At 68.3% G+C, this 16,637-nt stretch overlaps 5 protein-coding genes across 5 annotated transcripts; 1 reads left to right on the plus strand and 4 right to left on the minus strand.

The window, feature by feature from the left end:
• Window positions 1–52: 52 nt before the first annotated feature.
• On the minus strand, window positions 53–1,444 carry EMIHUDRAFT_194465 (hypothetical protein; the record flags this gene model as incomplete). The annotated part of the gene is made up of 3 exons (XM_005794258.1): window positions 53–695; window positions 972–1,230; window positions 1,321–1,444. The coding sequence occupies 3 exons, from the start codon at window positions 1,442–1,444 to the stop codon at window positions 53–55; spliced, it is 1,026 nt and encodes a 341-aa protein (XP_005794315.1).
• A 1,953-nt stretch (window positions 1,445–3,397) lies between these two features.
• Window positions 3,398–4,087, plus strand: EMIHUDRAFT_194467 (hypothetical protein; the record flags this gene model as incomplete). The annotated part of the gene is made up of 1 exon (XM_005794259.1): window positions 3,398–4,087. The coding sequence occupies one exon, from the start codon at window positions 3,398–3,400 to the stop codon at window positions 4,085–4,087; it is 690 nt and encodes a 229-aa protein (XP_005794316.1).
• A 142-nt stretch (window positions 4,088–4,229) lies between these two features.
• EMIHUDRAFT_461023 (hypothetical protein) lies at window positions 4,230–11,114 on the minus strand (the record flags this gene model as incomplete). The annotated part of the gene is made up of 11 exons (XM_005794260.1): window positions 4,230–5,639; window positions 5,833–6,066; window positions 6,236–6,937; window positions 7,039–7,233; window positions 7,298–7,393; window positions 7,895–8,374; window positions 8,431–8,859; window positions 9,119–9,715; window positions 10,207–10,267; window positions 10,312–10,427; window positions 10,503–11,114. The coding sequence occupies 11 exons, from the start codon at window positions 11,112–11,114 to the stop codon at window positions 4,230–4,232; spliced, it is 4,932 nt and encodes a 1,643-aa protein (XP_005794317.1).
• A 483-nt stretch (window positions 11,115–11,597) lies between these two features.
• EMIHUDRAFT_55393 (hypothetical protein) lies at window positions 11,598–12,654 on the minus strand (the record flags this gene model as incomplete). Its single annotated transcript, XM_005794261.1, has 3 exons — window positions 11,598–11,822; window positions 11,903–11,992; window positions 12,142–12,654. Coding segments are annotated over 3 exons (828 nt in total), but the record flags the coding sequence as incomplete, so codon positions are not given.
• A 1,134-nt stretch (window positions 12,655–13,788) lies between these two features.
• EMIHUDRAFT_461024 (hypothetical protein) lies at window positions 13,789–16,412 on the minus strand (the record flags this gene model as incomplete). The annotated part of the gene is made up of 7 exons (XM_005794262.1): window positions 13,789–14,444; window positions 14,710–14,732; window positions 15,251–15,335; window positions 15,462–15,560; window positions 15,628–15,753; window positions 15,971–16,146; window positions 16,238–16,412. 7 exons carry the CDS (start codon window positions 16,410–16,412, stop codon window positions 14,040–14,042), a joined length of 1,089 nt encoding a protein of 362 aa, XP_005794319.1. The 3' UTR covers window positions 13,789–14,039.
• Window positions 16,413–16,637: the final 225 nt, after the last annotated feature.

The raw sequence follows: 16,637 nt of genomic DNA on the forward strand, positions 1-16,637 counted from the left end.
TCGACGAGTCGCCCCAATCAATTTCGCCTGGATCCATCCAGATTCCAGTGACTCAGCTCTGTTGATCGAATTTCGAATGTGCCAGCACAGTGCCTCTCTGAGTCCGGCCGGACGCGTCCATCCCCTGTCCGACTTTTGGGCTCTGCGCGCCATCCACTGCATCGCCTTGCTTGTGGCAGAATGGCAGCACCCGTCGGGTCAGCACCGTGGCATCCAGCAGGACCTGCACCGCACGCCAGTTGCCCTGCCGCCGGCGTGCCGCTCCCACCCGCGGCGTCACACCGAAGCGATTCGTTGCCTCTGGATCGGCCCCTCTCGAGAGCAGCGCGAGGGTTGTGTCGACCCGCCCGCAGTGGGCGCTGCTGTGCAGTGGCGTGTCGCCGCAGTTGTTGCGCCCATGCAGGTCCGCGCCTGCGTCGAGCAGCCACGCAAGAGCAGAGGTGTGGCCCTCCTCGCAGACAAGGTGCATCGCAGTGGCGCCGTCGACGTCCCTCGCGTCAACATCCGCGCCGCGGCATTTGAGGCGAGCCAGGGCAGCTATGTCCCCGCGCTCCGCCGCCTCGCAAAACTCGCGCGACAGCAGATGTTGCCACGCCCCGCGCGCATGGGCGGCGCCCTCGGCAGCAGCCATGGGCTGAATCTTTTGCAGCAGCTGCACAATCGAGTCCAGGTACTTTAACGAGTCGTACTTTAGCCTGGCCCGCCGCGTGCAAGCACAGTTGAAGGCGAGGCGTGCGTATGCCTGCCGATCAACGGCGTCATCCAGAGGGGTGTAGCCGTCCTTGTCCTGCGCGTGCATATCGGCGCCCTGCGCCAGCAGCGAAGCGACCGCGTCGAGGCGGGCGTTGTAGCAGGCGATGTGGAGCGGAGTGACATTGTGCATGGCCCGCGCATTGACGTCGCAGCCTCGCTTGGTCAAGTGCGCAAGCATGTCGGTGTCGCCGCGCAGCGCCGCGCAGTGGATCGCGGACCAGGGCGACTTCACCCGATCGGTGGCAACAGCCTCGGGGTCGGCCGACCGCTCCAGGAGAAGCTTTACGCCCTTGGTGTTGCCGGCTCGCGCCGCGTACAGCAGCGGAGTCAGTCCACACACTCTCTCCTCCAGATTGACGGAGGCATCCAGCAGCCGTTGGAGGTCTGAAGGCACGCCGCTGTGGTCTGGCAGTGCCTCAAACATCCCGTTCCACCCGGTGGGGTGCCCGTCCGTCCTCGCAACGGCCGCGTGAAGGCCTGCAGATGGCGGTCCGGCTGTGAGCCTGGGTTGTTGAGGGTGGCCCTTCACACATCCGCCCTCACGCGACTTGTGACGCATCTACCTACATGGCGCGCCGTCTGGTGGCGGTGCGTCGCTGTCGTCGGCGTAGAATGCCCGCGGTCCGCGTGCATCCTTGGCAGTGCGGGAGCGCAGCGGAATCCCGAGTGCGGAGAGCCTCTCTTCGGGCATACAGAGGTCGGGGGACCGGAAGGACTCGTACGTCCTCTCCCGCTGGCGGCAACGCCCCAAAGAGCGGTGGTTGAGGCCGATTGCCTCAACTGTCAACCAGCGGGTTGACAGAGGTCAACCTTCAACCACGCGGAATGGCTGCTCACACACACCCCGCGCAAAGACTTCTGAAGGCAGTGAACATTCTCTGTGAATTCATGTCGTCTTCTTTAGATGCTGCATTTGACGCGCCCTTTTTACGAGTACTTGCTTTTGCTACACGTACACGTGCGTGGATGGGAGGGGTGTGATGCCAAGCCCAGACGAGGAGCGCTGACAAGCCATCGAAGGCCCTCTGTACATGGAAACAGCTTACCGCAGACATTACCGAACTCAAAACTGCTTACCAAAGGCAGATACGAGCTCAGCTCAGTGAGATCTAGCAGCACATACCCTCAGTATCCAGAATAGTAAAGTCTGAACACTGACTGACTGACTGAAAAAGTCGGTCCGACCGCGCAGAGCGGTCTGGCTGTCTGCAGAGGCCAGAGCTTCCGTCCGGGCCCTGATAAATGTCGGAGGCATGTCGGCCCATGTTCGCGATTTTGATGGCGTTGCCCTCATTGCACGTGAAACAGACCGCGCCGGCCACGCACCCTTGTTCCCGGAGGCCAACTCGAACAGGTTTGAGCAAAGGCCGCCTTCCATGCTCGATATGCAGCAGGAGCTTAGTTGACAGTGCTCGAAGGCCGCCCTGCTCTAAGGCCGCCCTGCTCTCGGCATTGCGTTGTTGACTGAGAGCACTGTCTGATCCAACCAGAAAGAGCCGTCGAAGAGCCGTCGAGCTACATGAGACCCAAGCAAGTCGTCGTGATGCACCAGAAAACGAAACTTAGCGCCAAAATTGAGATCTCAGGATCGACATTAATTTCTCGCGCCTACTTTCGCTGCTTGAGACTCGCCAAATAGATCCTGCGTCTATGACCGTGTGCAACGTCAAGTCGTGAACCGCGACAAGACCATCGCGCCAAGCGCGACTCTGTTGCTTTATGCGGCAGCATTCACCGTGACTCTTGCCGTGGATGCAGCGTGGATGGTGAGTGACCGCGGTTGCTTACGCAAAATACTACGCCGTGAGCTGAGCTTCACCAGCCGTTTCTCTTCCTTCCCTTGCCTTCTCTTGCCGTCCGTTCTCTGTGCGCATTCCACTGCATGCGGCATCACACGCGTCTCGTTCTGCCGGGCGCGCATCTGAACTCGTACCAGGTAGCCATCGCTTTGCTGAAAGATCAGGTGCCTGAACGGCGACAGTGAGCGTCTCCTATACTTATGGATTGCGCTCGCGGTCCGAGGAGCGCAAGAGCGCGCCGCAGGCGAAGCGATTTTTTGGCGGCAGGCTCTTCCAGTTTATCTGTGATCACGCTCGAGCCTGTGAATAGGCCCCGGAGGCCTCAACCCCCAACTAAAGGGTTGACGGGGGGGTCTCAACCGTCAACCAGATGGTTGAGGGGGGGCCTCAACCCTCAACCCCTCAACCACCCCTCTGGGTAGACTCCTTGCACGTTAGAGCAAAATACAGGTACGTAGAGCTAAATACACTGGAAAAATCAAAACATATCAGCAGAGTCCTCCGACGGGAATGTAGAGAGCCACGCGTCACACCAATCCTCGCTACCCAACGCGGCCAAAGGATATCCACCTCGAGAACCTCGAAGAAAGAAAGAAAACAGACAGGCCAAACGAGGGATGGGACGAGGACAGGGTCCCCACCTGCACGAGCAGGATTTTGGAAGAACGATCAGGGGGACAGGTGGGGCTCTCCTGCTCCTGACAAGGGACACGACAGGCTCGCAGCGCGGTGCACTACCTCGAGGAGAGCCACGTACGCCAAAAAGAATTCTTCACCTGGGCGCGGCGCGGCACACACACACAAACCGGGAGCAGCACCGGCACACCACCGGAGCCGAAAAAGCGATGCGCAAGCTCTCCGTCCTCTGCCTACACGGCTACTCGATGACCGGAGCGTTATTGCAGCAGAGCATGCGCCGAACGTGTGAGCGGCTGTCGCATCTCGCGCGCTTCCGCTTCGTCGATGGGCCGCACACGGTGGAGCCCAGCCCGCACCTACCGCTCGAGCTACCCGAGGGCACACGTCCGCTAGGCTGGTGGAGGCCGGAACGACAGGATGACAGGTCGTGGCACTTTCACGGTGTCGACGACTCGCTCGCGCTGCTATCGCAGGCGGAGGCGTCAGAGGTTGAGGCGCATGGCCACGGCGTCGACGTGGTGCTTGGCTTCAGCCAGGGCTCCGCCCTCGCGCACCTCGCGACCGCGCTCCGGCAGCACCGCCCGAGCGCGTCTCCGTTGCCGTCCTTGCGCGGCGCGGTCTTCGTCGGCGGCTTTCCGTTTGCGCCGGCGTCTCCCGCCTTTGCTGAGGCGTCGCTACATCTCTCCATGCCAACGCTTCACGTCGCCGGTTCGCGCGACAAGATTGTACGGCCCGAGACGAGCGCGCGCCTGCTGCAGCTCTGCGCCGAGGACAACCGGACGTACCACGAACACCAAGGTGGGCACGTCGTGCACTCTGGGAGTGCCTCGCTCGCGGTCTACGAGGACTGGTTCGCGCGGCAACACGTGGGCGCGAGCGGTCAACTAGCACAATAATAATGTGAGTGTACACTAGCTCTGATAGTACGCGAGCGAATAATACACGATCGCGCCATGTTTTTGGTCGACAACACGATCTCATCAAAGATCAATCTCTCCGGGAAACTCCGCTCTCTCCGGGCGCCTCTCTTGCTGTTGCTCACCGCCGCTTCTTGGCTCCGGCCTGCTTGGTGGCGGCAGGCTCCGCCTCCGCGCGGCCGCCCTCCTCCTCTACCTCCTCTTCCTCCTCTTCCTCCGCCGCCGCCGCCGCCACCGCCGATCCGCCCTTGCGCTTGCGGCCAGACAAGCCAGAGGTCCCGCCGGCGGCACTGCTGCTGGCGGCGCCGGCGCCTCCAGAGAGGGCGTCCTCCAAGTGGTGCGGTGGCTGCTTCGGCCGCGTGCCGCCGCCGCCGGAAGGGGCCGAAACGGAGGGGCGAATGCCGGCCGCCTCGAGCGCGCTCGCAAGGTCGGCCTCGCACCTTGCGCGGTGGACAAGCCACGACGAACGCCAGATGCGGTGGAACGCCCAGCCGGCCGACGCGAGAGCGCGCCCCTCCTTGATCGACTCGGACCACTCGGCGAGCGACGCGGCCGCGCCGCCGTCCAGGCAGACGCACAGCCGCCGGTCGTGCTGCTCGTCCTCGACGACGGCGGCGGAGCCGGCGACGGCGCAATCGGTGGTGAAGGCGAAGCCCCGCGCGTGCAGCCAAGCGTGCAGCTCGCCGTCGGCGGTGCCATCTGCAGTACCGCTGCCGCCGCTGCCGCCGCCGCCGCTCAGCGCCGATCGCCCCTCGACCTGCGACGAGAGGCGGAGCGAGGCGGCGGCGGGCTGGCCGGCGGCGGCGGCGGCGAACCGCTGGATCGTCCATTGCTTGAGGTCGTCGGGGTTGGGCACATCCGACGCGCGGAGCGAGCGGAACAGCACCATCCGGTCGCGCGCGCGAGAGAGGGCGACGTTGTACCGCTGCTCGTAGGTGCGGCCGAGCTGTGGCGGCGCGGCGCCCTTTGAGGCGACCATCGAGAGCAGTATCACGTCGCGCTCGTCGCCCTGGAAAGAGGTCGCGTCGCCGACGACCAGCCGGTGGCGCGCGAGCTGCGCGTCGGTAAGGCGTCCCAGCAGCAGCGAGCGGAGCAGCCGCGCTTGCTCGACGCCCGCGAGCGAGATGATGCCGACCGAGAGCCCCTCGAGCTCCGACGGTGAGCGCGCCAGCTGCGCCACGAGGTAGTCGACCAGTGCGCTCGCCTCCGCCGGGTTGACCTTCCCCTTCTTGGCGCCGCCCGGGACAAGGATGTCAACCAGCGCCGGCTCGAGGCGGCGTGAGCGCGGCGGCAGCCGGCGCGGCAGCAGCCGGCCGTGGTAAAAGTGCTCGTTGCTGAAGGCGATGCAGCCAGGCACGCAGCGGAAGTGCTGCTGCAGCGCGACGCGCGCGTCCGCGTAGCATGTCTGCGCGAGGTCGAAGACGGAGCGCTCCGGCAGCAGCTGCTCTATGTACGGGTGACGAGAGCGGAGGAGGCCCGCCTTGAGGTCTCCGATACGCGCCTCCGAGACGAAGGCCGCCGTGGGGGAGACCTAGGCGGCGGCGGGGGCGGGTGTGTGTGGGTGGGTGGGGGGGGGGGGGGGGGGCGAGGCGTGGGGGCGGATGCGCCACGCGACGGGCACGACGACGAACTGCCACGTCTCGTCCGCACTCGTTGCATCTCGGCCGCATCTCGGCCGCATCTCGGCCGCATCTTGCCTGCTTGCCGTCGCCGACGACGAGCACGCGGGTGGCGCGCAGCAGCGGAAGGACGGCGCCGACGTTGGACTGCGACGCCTCGTCGATGACAACGAGGTCGAAAGAGCGCAGCGTGGCGGGCAGGCACTGCGACACGCGCCACGTAGGCATGATCCAACACGGCACCGACGCGGCGCAATCAGTGAGGGCGGCGGCGAGATCGGAACGGTACCGCGCCGAACGCGCGCCGTCCGGCGCCGCGCTGCTAGACTGCGAGACGGCCTACAGCCCAGGCAGCGAGACACACGCTTGGGAGAGGAGAGGCGTGGGCAGCGCGAGAGCCGCCGAAGAATGCGGCTGCCGACACGAGCCGCATGAGCCCGGCGCACGTTTCGGCGCTCATGCCCTCGCGAAGCGCTTGCTTGGCGGCGGCGGCGACCAGCGCACACACCGCCGACTCGCGCTCGAGGGTGAGCCGCCGCGCCGCGCCGCCCGCTGCGCGCGCCGCGCGGGCGTCCCGCGTCTCTGCCGCCTCGAGCGCGGCCGCGGCCGCCGCCGCCGCCCAGAGCCTGCGTGCGTCCGCCGGACACGCGTCTAGCACCAGCGGCGGCGCGGCGGCGCGGACGCCGGCACGTCCGCTGGCGCGGCCGTGCTGCGCCGCCGCCGCGGGCGGCGGCGGCGCTGCGGGCGGCGGGTCGGGGCGCAAGAGGCAGCCGGCCCACGCCGGGGCGTCGAGCGCGCGCGCCAGGACCTTGAGCTTCGCGACGTGGGAGAGGGCGGCGCGGGCGCTGAGCAGGCGCTCCCGCGCGCGGAGCACCCCCGCAGCGGCAGCGTCGCCAGACACATCGAGCGATCCGAGGGCGGTGACCGCGGCTCGCAGCGCGGCGAGAGGCGACTCACCAGCCGCCGCCGCCGCCGCCGGCGGGTCCGTCGCGTGAACGCTGAGCGTGCCGCCTCCAGCGCCGCCGCCGGCGGCGGTGCTGCGAGCGACATCGCCCGTGGCGGCGGCGGAGAGCGCTGCGGCGAAGGAGGCTGCAGCGGCGGCGGCGCTCGAGACGGAGGAGGGTGGCACGCCGGCGCCAGCCGCGCTGCCCGAGGAGGCGGCCGCGCGCTGCAGCTGCTCGAGGATGGCCTTTTGCTCGCGCTCGCACGCCTGAGGGAGGGGGGGGAGGGGGGGGGGGGGAGAGGGGGGGAGAGGGGGGTTGGGGAAGGGGCAGACTTGCGGCGTGTGTGTGGTGCAGATCTGGCGTGGACTCGGGCAATCTCGGGCAATCTCGGGCAATCTCGGGCGATCTCCTGGAGCTCGTCGCTGTGGAGCTCGAGCGCCGTGTCGAGCGAGCTGATCGCGGTCGCGCAGTCGGCGGCCGAGCGCCACGACTGCAGCCGCGCGGCGGCGGCGGAGGAGGCGCCGCCCTCGCCCTCGGGGAGCAGCGCGCGGGACCACTGCGCCTAAAGAAATAGGGCGCGAGTCGTACACGGGGAGGGCGTGAGAGAGCGCAGCGCGCGAGCTCACCGAGACGCCCGCGGCCTTGGCGGCGGCGGCGGCGCACGCGCCGAGCCGCGGCACGTGGACGGCGCGCAGCAGTGCGCCCAGCCGGAGCGGGTCGGCCTGCAGGGAGGGGAGCGCCGGCAGGGGCGGGACCGAAGCGACGTACGCGTCTAACGCGGACCACTGCTCGCGCAGCGCCGCCGCCGCCGCCTGCCGCACGAGCCGCGAGATGCCGCCGAGATGCGACCGAGATGCCGCCGAGATGCGACCGAAGTGCGACCGAGATGCGGCCGAGAGATGCCGCCGAGATGCGACCGAAGTGTGACGGAGGTGTGGCCGAGAATGCCGCCGCCGCCTGCAGCTCGAGTCTCGCCTCGACAAGCCGCCACTCCGCCTCTGTCGCCGGGGGTCGGCCTCCGACCTGCACGTGCTCCAGCTCGGCGGCGAGCGTCTGGGACGGGCCTCCCTTGGCCGAGCGCCGGAGCCGGTCGAGCATCGATCGCTTGTGCGGGTGGGCGTGCCACCGCACCTCGAGCGAGATGCAGCCGAGATTCAGGGACAGCCGAGGGGCAGCCGAGGGGCAGCCGAGGTGCAGCCGAAGTGGCGCGCCTCGAGCGCCACCTCCGAATCGTCCAGCAACGAGGCGGCGTCAGTCACGCCGCCCTCACTCCGCGCGAGGCCTCCTCCTCCTCCTCCTCCTCCTCCTCCTCCGCGCGTGAGCATGCGGAGCAGCACCTCGGGCACTGTGACCCCCTCCGACGCGTCCACCGTCGCCGCGAGGGTGGAGACGAGGGAGGCGAGCTGCGCCGCCGACTCGAGCGTCTGGCGCGCCTGAAAAAGAAAACGCGGGCCCGTGCACTCTTCTTTTCTAGGTGCCGCCGCCTCGGGCGTCCGGCGCGCCGCGGCGTTGTCCGCGTGGCGCAGCATGCTAAGCAGCCACTTCCCGTCGTCCGGCGGCGGGCGGCCATCGGCGGGCGGCGCGGCGGAGACGGCGGCGATACGCGCCTCGAGGTCGGCGAGCGACACGCGCAGCTCGACTAGCCTCGAGCGGAGGGAGCGCGCCTCCGGGAGCGCCGCGATCTGCGGCACCTCGCCGCGCACCTAGAAAGGGTCCTAGAGGGTCCCTGGAGGGTCCCCGGAGCAGCGATCTGAGGCACCTCGCCGCGCACCGCCGCGCGCTCGATCTCGGCGCGGCGGCGGAGGCCGCGCGCGACCTCGTGCAGCCGCGAGGGGGAGAGGACCTCGAGTGCGGGCGAGCCTCCGCGCAACGCCTCGCCCCACAGCAGCGCCTCGCCGCTCGCCGCCCGCTCGGCGCGGATCTGCGCGAGGAGCGACTCCTGCGGCGGCGGCCGCCTCGCGTCGAGCCGCACGCCGCGGAGAAAGTAGGCGCGGCTGCGGGGCGCGTCGAGCGGGGCATGCCGCGCGTCCGCCTCGAGCGCCGCCGACACCGCCTCGGCCAGCTGCGTCGTCGTCGCCGCCTCAGGCTGGCTGAGGGAGAGCTCGGAGACCACCTCGCGGTGGAGGCTCAAGCCGGAGAGCGGACCCTCCCGCCCGTCGCCTCCGCCGCCGCCCGGCCCGCCTGCAGCCTGCGGGGGACATGTCGCGGACGTGTCAGGCGACATGTCGTGGGCATGCGCTGTCCCCCTCGCGCGCCCCGCCCGCCGCCTCGTGCGCGCGGGCAGCCTCGCCCGCACTCCCCTGCCGCGGAAAGTGCGGCGAGGCCCACCGCTCCTCGTCGTGACGCATCGACTCGAGCTCGGCAGAGAGAGACGCGACCTGTCACTCGTACCCAACTCTACTTCCAACGAACGATCCAACCACTTCCTTCAGAGAGAGAGACGCGACCTGCCGCCGCAGCCGAGCCGTCGCCGAGGCGAGCGCCGACGGCTGCGCCGCGGCGACATTGTCCGCCAAGTTCTCGACCGCGGCCTCGAGCCGCCGGAAGGAGGACGCGTCGGCAGAGCCGAGCGAGACGCACAGCTCGCGCACGCCTGCGGGCAGCTTCTGGCGCAGCACCTCCAGCGCCGGCTCGCCCTTTGAGGTGACGAGCACGCGCCGGCCCGTCGCGAGGTAGTGGCAAATCACGTTCGCGATCGTCTGCGACTTGCCTGTCCCCGGGGGCCCGACCAGCACTGCGCAGCCCTTCTCCTCGAGCGTAGCCACCACCGCCTCCTGCTGCGCGTTGGACGGCAGCCCGAAGTACAGAAACGGCCGCTGCTCGATGCCGCCGCCGCCGCCGCCTCCGCCGAGAGGCGTCGAGATTGCGCGGCGAAGGCGGGAGAAGATCGGCCACCGGTCCTCGGCGGCGGCGCCGGGCAGCGGCGGGGCGGGCGGGAGGCCGTACACGCCGACGAGCCGGCCCAAGGCGGCGGGGAGCGCCGCGGGCGGCAGAGCGCGGAGGGCGTCAGCGAGGGCGGTGGCGTCGTCGGCTACGCCGCGGTCCTGCGTCACGAACGCACCAGAGTCAGGGCGAAATGCGGCATCGGGCAGTGTACTCGGAGCAGCGCGTGAACACAGGAGCTACACGTGTAGTGAACACAGCTGACGACAGCCGGACACAGCCGAGAGCGTGTCCCGTGCCCCGCATCTAGGACCGCAGTCCGCCGCGTCGGCGCGCGTGAAGACGACAAATCCGTTGTACACGCGCGGGGAGGACTCGGGGGCGCCGTGCAGCGCTCCTGCAACCGCACAACGGACGGGGCGTGTGCGCACGGCGCCGTGCAGTGGACTCGCTCGCATCGCGTGGGCACAAGGGGCGATAGGCAGCTGCGAACGGCACCGCGGCGGCTGCTGCGAGTGTCTTGTCGCAGCGGCAGCGGCAGCGGTGGGGTGCAGGGGGGGTTCAAGTCCGGGTGGGGGCAGGAGGGTGAGCGTGCAGCAGTCTGCTTCTAGGGCAGCGCTCCCTTGGCGGTCGTGCGCGGCGGGCCGTCGACGTAGACGCCGTCGGCCGCGAGTGTCTGCGCCGCGCGCTGCAGAAGCGGCTCCCACGCCCGCCTACCAGGCGGGACCCGCTGTACTCGACTCGTCTCTCTGCTCACGGCGGGCGGCTGCGAGCTGCGCGCTTTGCGGTCGGCGGCGGCGGAGACGAGCCGAGCAAGCCGTAGGCGCGCGCGCACTCGTCGAGCAGCTTGAGCGCCGCGGCGACGCGCGGCACCTAGACAGGAAGGGCGTGCGCCCCTAGGGAGCGGAGGCTGTGAACCGGAGCACCTCTTGCGACGCGCGGCCGCACCCCTGGGAATGTCCACAGGGCGGGGGCGGAGGCGTCGGCCATGCGGACGCAATACGCGCCGGTGGCGTCGAGTTGCAGCTCCGCCGGCATCATCACCAGCGGGTGGTCAATCACGGTCGACGCGTCCACACGCCAGCGCACGAGGCCGACGCCGACGGTGAGCTGCGCGCCTCGCCCCTCGCGCAACGCCTCCTGGTGGGAGGAGAAGAGGGAGGCGTAGGCCGCACACGCCGCCTGGGCGGCCGGCGAGCGGTCGTCGTGGTCCGGCCGATGCAGCGACACCCAGCCATGCCGGGACGGCTCGGCAGCCGCGGGCACGTCATCCTCATCCGCCATCATCGCGACGACAGGCCGCTGCGCCTTGAGCTGCTTGCCGGTGGTGGGGTCGCGCGATGCGACGGTCCGCTTCGCCTCCTTCAGCTTGTCCAGGAAGCCCTCGTGCAGCATCACTCCGATGTCGTCACCAGCAGCCTTTGCGGCATCAGCAGGGCCGCGCAAGGCCAGGCGCGGCTCGAGGTCGCGGCGCGAGACCTCGTTGAGCTCCTTGGTGTACTCGACGAGCGCGATCAGCCGGCGAGCCGCCTCCTCCTGGTCCTGCGCGAGATCGCCCATCCAGGACACGGCTGAGCCAAAGTGGTTTTTCGAACCGCACCGCCCAAAACCTGCTGGAGAGCTGAATCAGGTTCCGCTGAGCTGCTGTGAGGCTCTAGGACTGCCTCTGCAAGGGGCCCCTCCAATCTCCTGCCCCACCGCTTGGTAGCAGGTAGCATCGACGGGTGGCCTTGCCTCCCACATCGATGTGGGCGTAGGGGTTGAGTTGAGTAGTGCGTCATCTTGATTGAGGGAGGGCGCGCCGGTCAGGTTTTGGTTCCAGAATTTCATCAATGAGTGGAGAGTGCCGCCCAAGCAAGAAGTACACACACCTGGGGTGGGTGGAAAATTCCGAAGAGCGGGCGCGCATGGCACTAACAGCAGGCCGCTAATATTCTTATTGTTAGAGAACAGAAATTGGCCTACTCGGCCGAACTGCTGCAAAGCTTGCAGGTCCCCTCATACGTAGTGCTCCGCTCGAGCCGCGCCCTCGGTGCCGGCGGCGAGCGCGCGCGCCAGCGCCACGTGCAGGCGGTGCGACGCCTTGTGCGCCACCACGTGCGCGAGCGGCAGCTCGCCGAGCAGCGCCAGATCTCCGAGCAGGTCGAGCGTCTTGTGGCGCGCGGGCTCGTCCGGGAAGCGGAGCCCCTCCGCGTTGAGCCACCGCCGCTCGTCGCACACGAGGGCGTTCTCGAGCGAGCCCCCGAGGGCCAAGCCGGCCGCACGCGCCTACGGGCCGCGCCGCGGACGTGTCGGGGACGCGTCTGGCCAGCTGAGGCCCCAGGCCCGGCCGGCCGCGCCGCGTGCACGCCCTGCGTCGTCGCAAACGTGCGAGCGGGAGCGAGCTCCGCCTCGAAACGGTCGATCGCCGCAGTCGAGCGCCGCGCAGGCAGCGCGCCCTACGGGGCGTGTCCCGGTGTGTCCCGAGGCGCGCGCCCCCCTCGACGTGCCGCCGCTAAATCAGCGCGTCTGCCGCGGGTCCTACCCCCGCTCGGCTGTCGGTGTGCGCCGCGCCGACCGACCGGCCCGTCGGGGGCGGCCCGTGCACGCAGAAGGAGAAGCTCTGCCGCCCGATGGGCGCGAAGGCGCCAAAGTCGATCGTGTACGTCAGCCGTGGCGCGGCGGCGGGCATGGCGACGACCCACGCGTCGCCGTGGGCGGCCCAGACGGGCGCGCGCGGCGCGAGCGCCTCTGGCGCCGACGCGGTCGGCGCGAGTCCCGCCGCGCGGATCAGTTTTAGCCACGGCGCCGACGAGCCGTCGAGGATGGGCAGCTCTTGCGCATCGAGTGCGACAGTGCAGGAGGAGACGCCGGCGCCGCAAAGCGCGGCGAGCAGGTGCTCGACGGTGCGAACGCCGCCGCCGCCGCCGCCGCCGCCGCCGAGCTCGGTGCTCAGCTCGGTCCCAGAGACGTCCGCCGGCGAGGCGCGCACTCTCGTCCCGGGCAGATCCGTCCGCACAAACGTGACGCCGCCTCCAGGAAAGCCCGGTCCGAGCCTCACGCGCACGAAGCGGCCGCTGTGGAGCCCGACGCCGCTCACGTCCGCAGTGCCGGCTAGCGTGAACGCGTGGCGGCGGCAGCGCCTGGGAGCGGCGGAGGGTCGGGGTCCGCGCATAAGGGGAAAATGTACTCGTCGCCCTGAATGGTTGGTTGCCCAGGTTACTCAGGACACGATCGCGCCGTGAACACAACTAACTGACGGATCCGCTCCTGACAGTCGCACGCGCCGTGCTGTGGCGCGTGCGACTGTCTTTGTTTGAAGTCAAAAGTCGAATCAGAGCGGTGTCGGCGTTGTCCTGAGTTTTCTCCCCCGGACCGCCCGTCCGGCACCGCTCCGGGACGCACGCCGGCGAAGCACCATCAAGCTGCTGTACGGCCCCGGCATCGCCTTCCCAGGCTTAGTTAGACTGAGAGGTATTGTGCACATGGTTAGTCTCTACAATATATACACTGACACTGAACCTCCCAGAGCTCGTCCCGGTCCGTCACGGCCATCCTCGGCCTCCGGAGGGCCCCCGGCCGCGGCGCGGTGCGGCGGCGTCACAAATCCGACCACAGAGCACCGGGACGCGGTCGGGCGATCTAAGGCCCAACTAGGCGTATGCATTGCCCGGAACTTGATTTCGCTGAGGTCGGCTGCCTACTTCTTTGCTCGGGGCAACCTCATGATGTCTCACCTCGGCACCGTTGGCGCTAGCTGGTCGGCGCTCTTCGTGACCGTGAGCATCCTTGGTGCTAGCACTGTCGTGCATGTGCGCAGCGTGGGTGGCCCTTCTCCAGTGCTCCTGCTGATGGCTTCCGCTCTTGCGGCTGTCTCCCTCAACTGCGGGGTGTGGCTGCATGCCTCGGTGAGCGTCCACCTAAGTGGGTGGATGCAACGTGGCGTTCCCCACTGCCCTGGACTAGCAGGAGTGCGCAAGACAGTCGACGCACCGTCTGAGCGGTTGCACGCGTGCCCTTGCCCTTAGTGGTGAGCGAGCCCAGCACCGTTGAAGTCAGAGTGCATCGGCTTCGGCACCATACCACTGAGAGAGATTTCAACACTGCAATCCCCGCACCCGTGTCACCCATCCGCATCCCCGCACACGCTGTGGACTCGCTGTACTATACTAAAGTCTATAGTCATATCTGTGGAGGCATGCGCGGGATTATTACCCGCTTCCGACGGGTCTCGACGACATCTTTTTCAAACACTAACCGCGTACGACAGTGTGTTGAAATGAAAAACTCTGGTACAATATGCACGAGCGAGCGCGACCGCGAGCGGATGTGTCCCAATGTGTCCCAGTGTCGAACGCTCCGGCGCACGCGCAGCTCTCTCGCGCGGTGTCGAGCGGTGTGCGTCCGTGTGGCCTATGGCTTTGGCGCGGGGGTGTGGTGTGGGGGCGTACACCTCGCTCGCTCTCCCTCGAGATGTCTCTCTGTGTAGGATCGCCGCACGCAAAATCATCGCCTGCTCGTGCTGCCGGGCGTGAAGGTTTGCCGAATCGCGTCGAACCGCGTGATATTCCAGACGTCGGTCTGCGCGACCACGAGCCCCGTCACTGGTGAGACGTCGTACGAGATCTTGCCCGACCACGGAGAGATCTTTGGCCTCCACGGTAGCTTGAGCTCGCCCGACGCCACGTAAGTTGCCTCGATGGTCGCCCTCCCACTGCCCGCGGCCACCACACGCACGTGCACGTTGTCGAGTTGCGACCGCGTGGGCTCAAAGAGGAAGCCCAGCGCCTGGCGGTATCTCGAAAGGCCGTCGACCGCGTTGTTTGGGTCGACAAAGCGGCAATCGTCCGCGAAGAGGCTCGACGTCAGGTTGCCCGTCAAAATGTACCTCCCCTCGGAGAGGTCGCGCGCCTATTGGAAGATTCCGAGAAGGCTCCGGGGTTTCGTCGCCCTGCCCCGCGTCTCCTCTCCGTCGCGCGCCAGGGCGGCGGCGAGGTCGGCGGGTGCGAGCCCGATGCTCTTGGGCGCGGGATCGGCGGGTGCGCCGCCCCAGAGGAAGCCCCACTCGAACGGGCTGCGCCACGGCGCTCCCTCGCTCGGGTCCTGCAGCAGCGGCCAGTCGAGCTCCTCCCAGTCGGCGGTGAACTGGAACCAGAGGGCGGGCGTGCGGGCGAACTGGCGCAGCGTAAAGCGAGGAGCCTGCGAGACGCGTGGTGGCGCGTGAGGCAAGGCGAGCAGAGGTGAGGCGGCACCGCGGCCGCCTCTCGGCCGCACTTCGGGCCGCACCTCGGCCGCACCTCGGCCGCATCATCTCGCCCCGCCTCTCGACTACGGCCTCACGGAAATGAAGGGGAAGAACTCCTCGGCGACCGGGTCGCCCTGCCACGGCTCACCCCGCACCGCCGCCCAATGCCTCGCCAAGAAGTGCACCTGCCGCAGCCAGCACGGTGGGACGCGGCCGAGAGAGCCGAGAGAGCGCGGCCGAGAGAGCTGGCCGAAATGCCTGCCGCAGCCCGACGACCACGTCGAGCGGCGGCGGCAGCAGCGCCCACCACGCGTAGACTGGGAGGGTGGGAGGGAGGCAGCGGTGGAGACGACGCGGCGATGGGGGCGTAAGCAGTGGAGAGAGGCGGCGGGGGCGGAGGAGGGAGGCAGAGGTAGCAGTGGGACCTAGCCCCTCCGAGGGGCTAGGTCCCACTGCTGTCGGGAGATCTGACCTGGCGGCTCGAGCAGCGCCTCGTCCTTCGTCCAGAGCGGCCCGCTCTCCCCGTGCAGCTCGTTCACGCGGCGGTAGAGGTTGACCTGTGTCGCGGACGCGCCGTCAAAGCGCTGTCAAAGCACCGAGCGGCTTAAGCGCTGTCAAAGCAGGATCCAGCACATGGTGTATATGGCGCGGCAAATGCCACAGCAGGAGATACAGCGCGGCACCTGCCCCAGCAGGATCCAGAGCGCACCGGCGTCGACCAGCAAGTCGGCGCCCGGCAGGCCGGCGAGCAGCCCTACGCCGCCGATCAGGAAGCTCCATACCTAGTGACATGGAGGCGCCTGGCTGTGATTGCCATGCGACGTCCGAGCGGCATGAGCCGCCTCCCACCGCCGCCGGCGAATACTCGCAGAGTGTGCAGACGCATCTAGGCGGCCCAACGAACGGGAAGAGCGTGCCGTAGCCACCGCAGCCAGTGGCGCGGCCGGAGCGGCGGAGCTCGTCGTGGAAGAGCTCCTGTGCACGACGCAGGAGGAGGTCTCTGGTGAGCGAGGCGAGCGGCAGAGGACGCGCGTGTCTCGCAAGTGCCACTCGCCTCCTCGACGGAAAACTTGTAGTACCCATACCAGCCCAGCGCTGTCGGCACGGACGCTGCGATGACGAGCCACACTGGCCGGGACAGCCCGGGCGTGCACGGTGGAGAGGTCAGCCGCTCCCACAGCGCTCGCCGCACTTCGGCGCTCTGCAGCGCATCGGAGGCGCACGGAAGAAGTGGTTGTGGACCGTCCTCCTCGCGAAGGCGGACATACTCGGCCACGGCCGGGATGAAGTTTGTCCGTGCGAAGAGGCCGTTGGCACCGCGGCAGAGTCGGTCGATGTAGTCAGAGCCCTTCGGAGGCGGGTAGCTGCCTATACGGGTAGCTGCAGCTATCGTCGCCTCGCCTTCCGACGCCTAGGGCACGCTTGCCCGCAGTGCCGCCGCCGGAGCCTCCACGCGCACACGAGGTGGTTGAGTCGGCAGTGAGCGGCTGTCGACGAGTGGTAGGCGGAGCAGCTGTCGTCCGCCGGCAGTTGACCGGCAAGATGAAGTCCACCGCGCTCGCAATCGGGATGTCCGGAACCGCCTCGCCGAGGCGCACAATAGTCCTCAGTCTGGCGAAGGCCAATTCTGTCATCCTGGAAAGCCCAGAGCGGGACGTCAAGAGGCCATTCGGCCGAAAAGCAGCACTGTTTTGGGCGGTACTTCGTGCGGTACCGGCGAGCGGTACCTTGTCTTGTTTAGGGGGTCAAGACGAGAGTGCGTGGAAGCTTCAGGCAGGCTCGGTATGAACGGAGTTCAGCCCGCAAGACCGAGGCCCCTCGGTGTTCACAGCGGAGTGGCTGGGGCTATCCAGACAGCC

The sequence above is a fragment of the Emiliania huxleyi genome (genome assembly GCF_000372725.1).
Source record: "Emiliania huxleyi CCMP1516 unplaced genomic scaffold EMIHUscaffold_1, whole genome shotgun sequence".
NCBI classification, from domain to species: domain Eukaryota; phylum Haptophyta; order Isochrysidales; family Noelaerhabdaceae; genus Emiliania; species Emiliania huxleyi.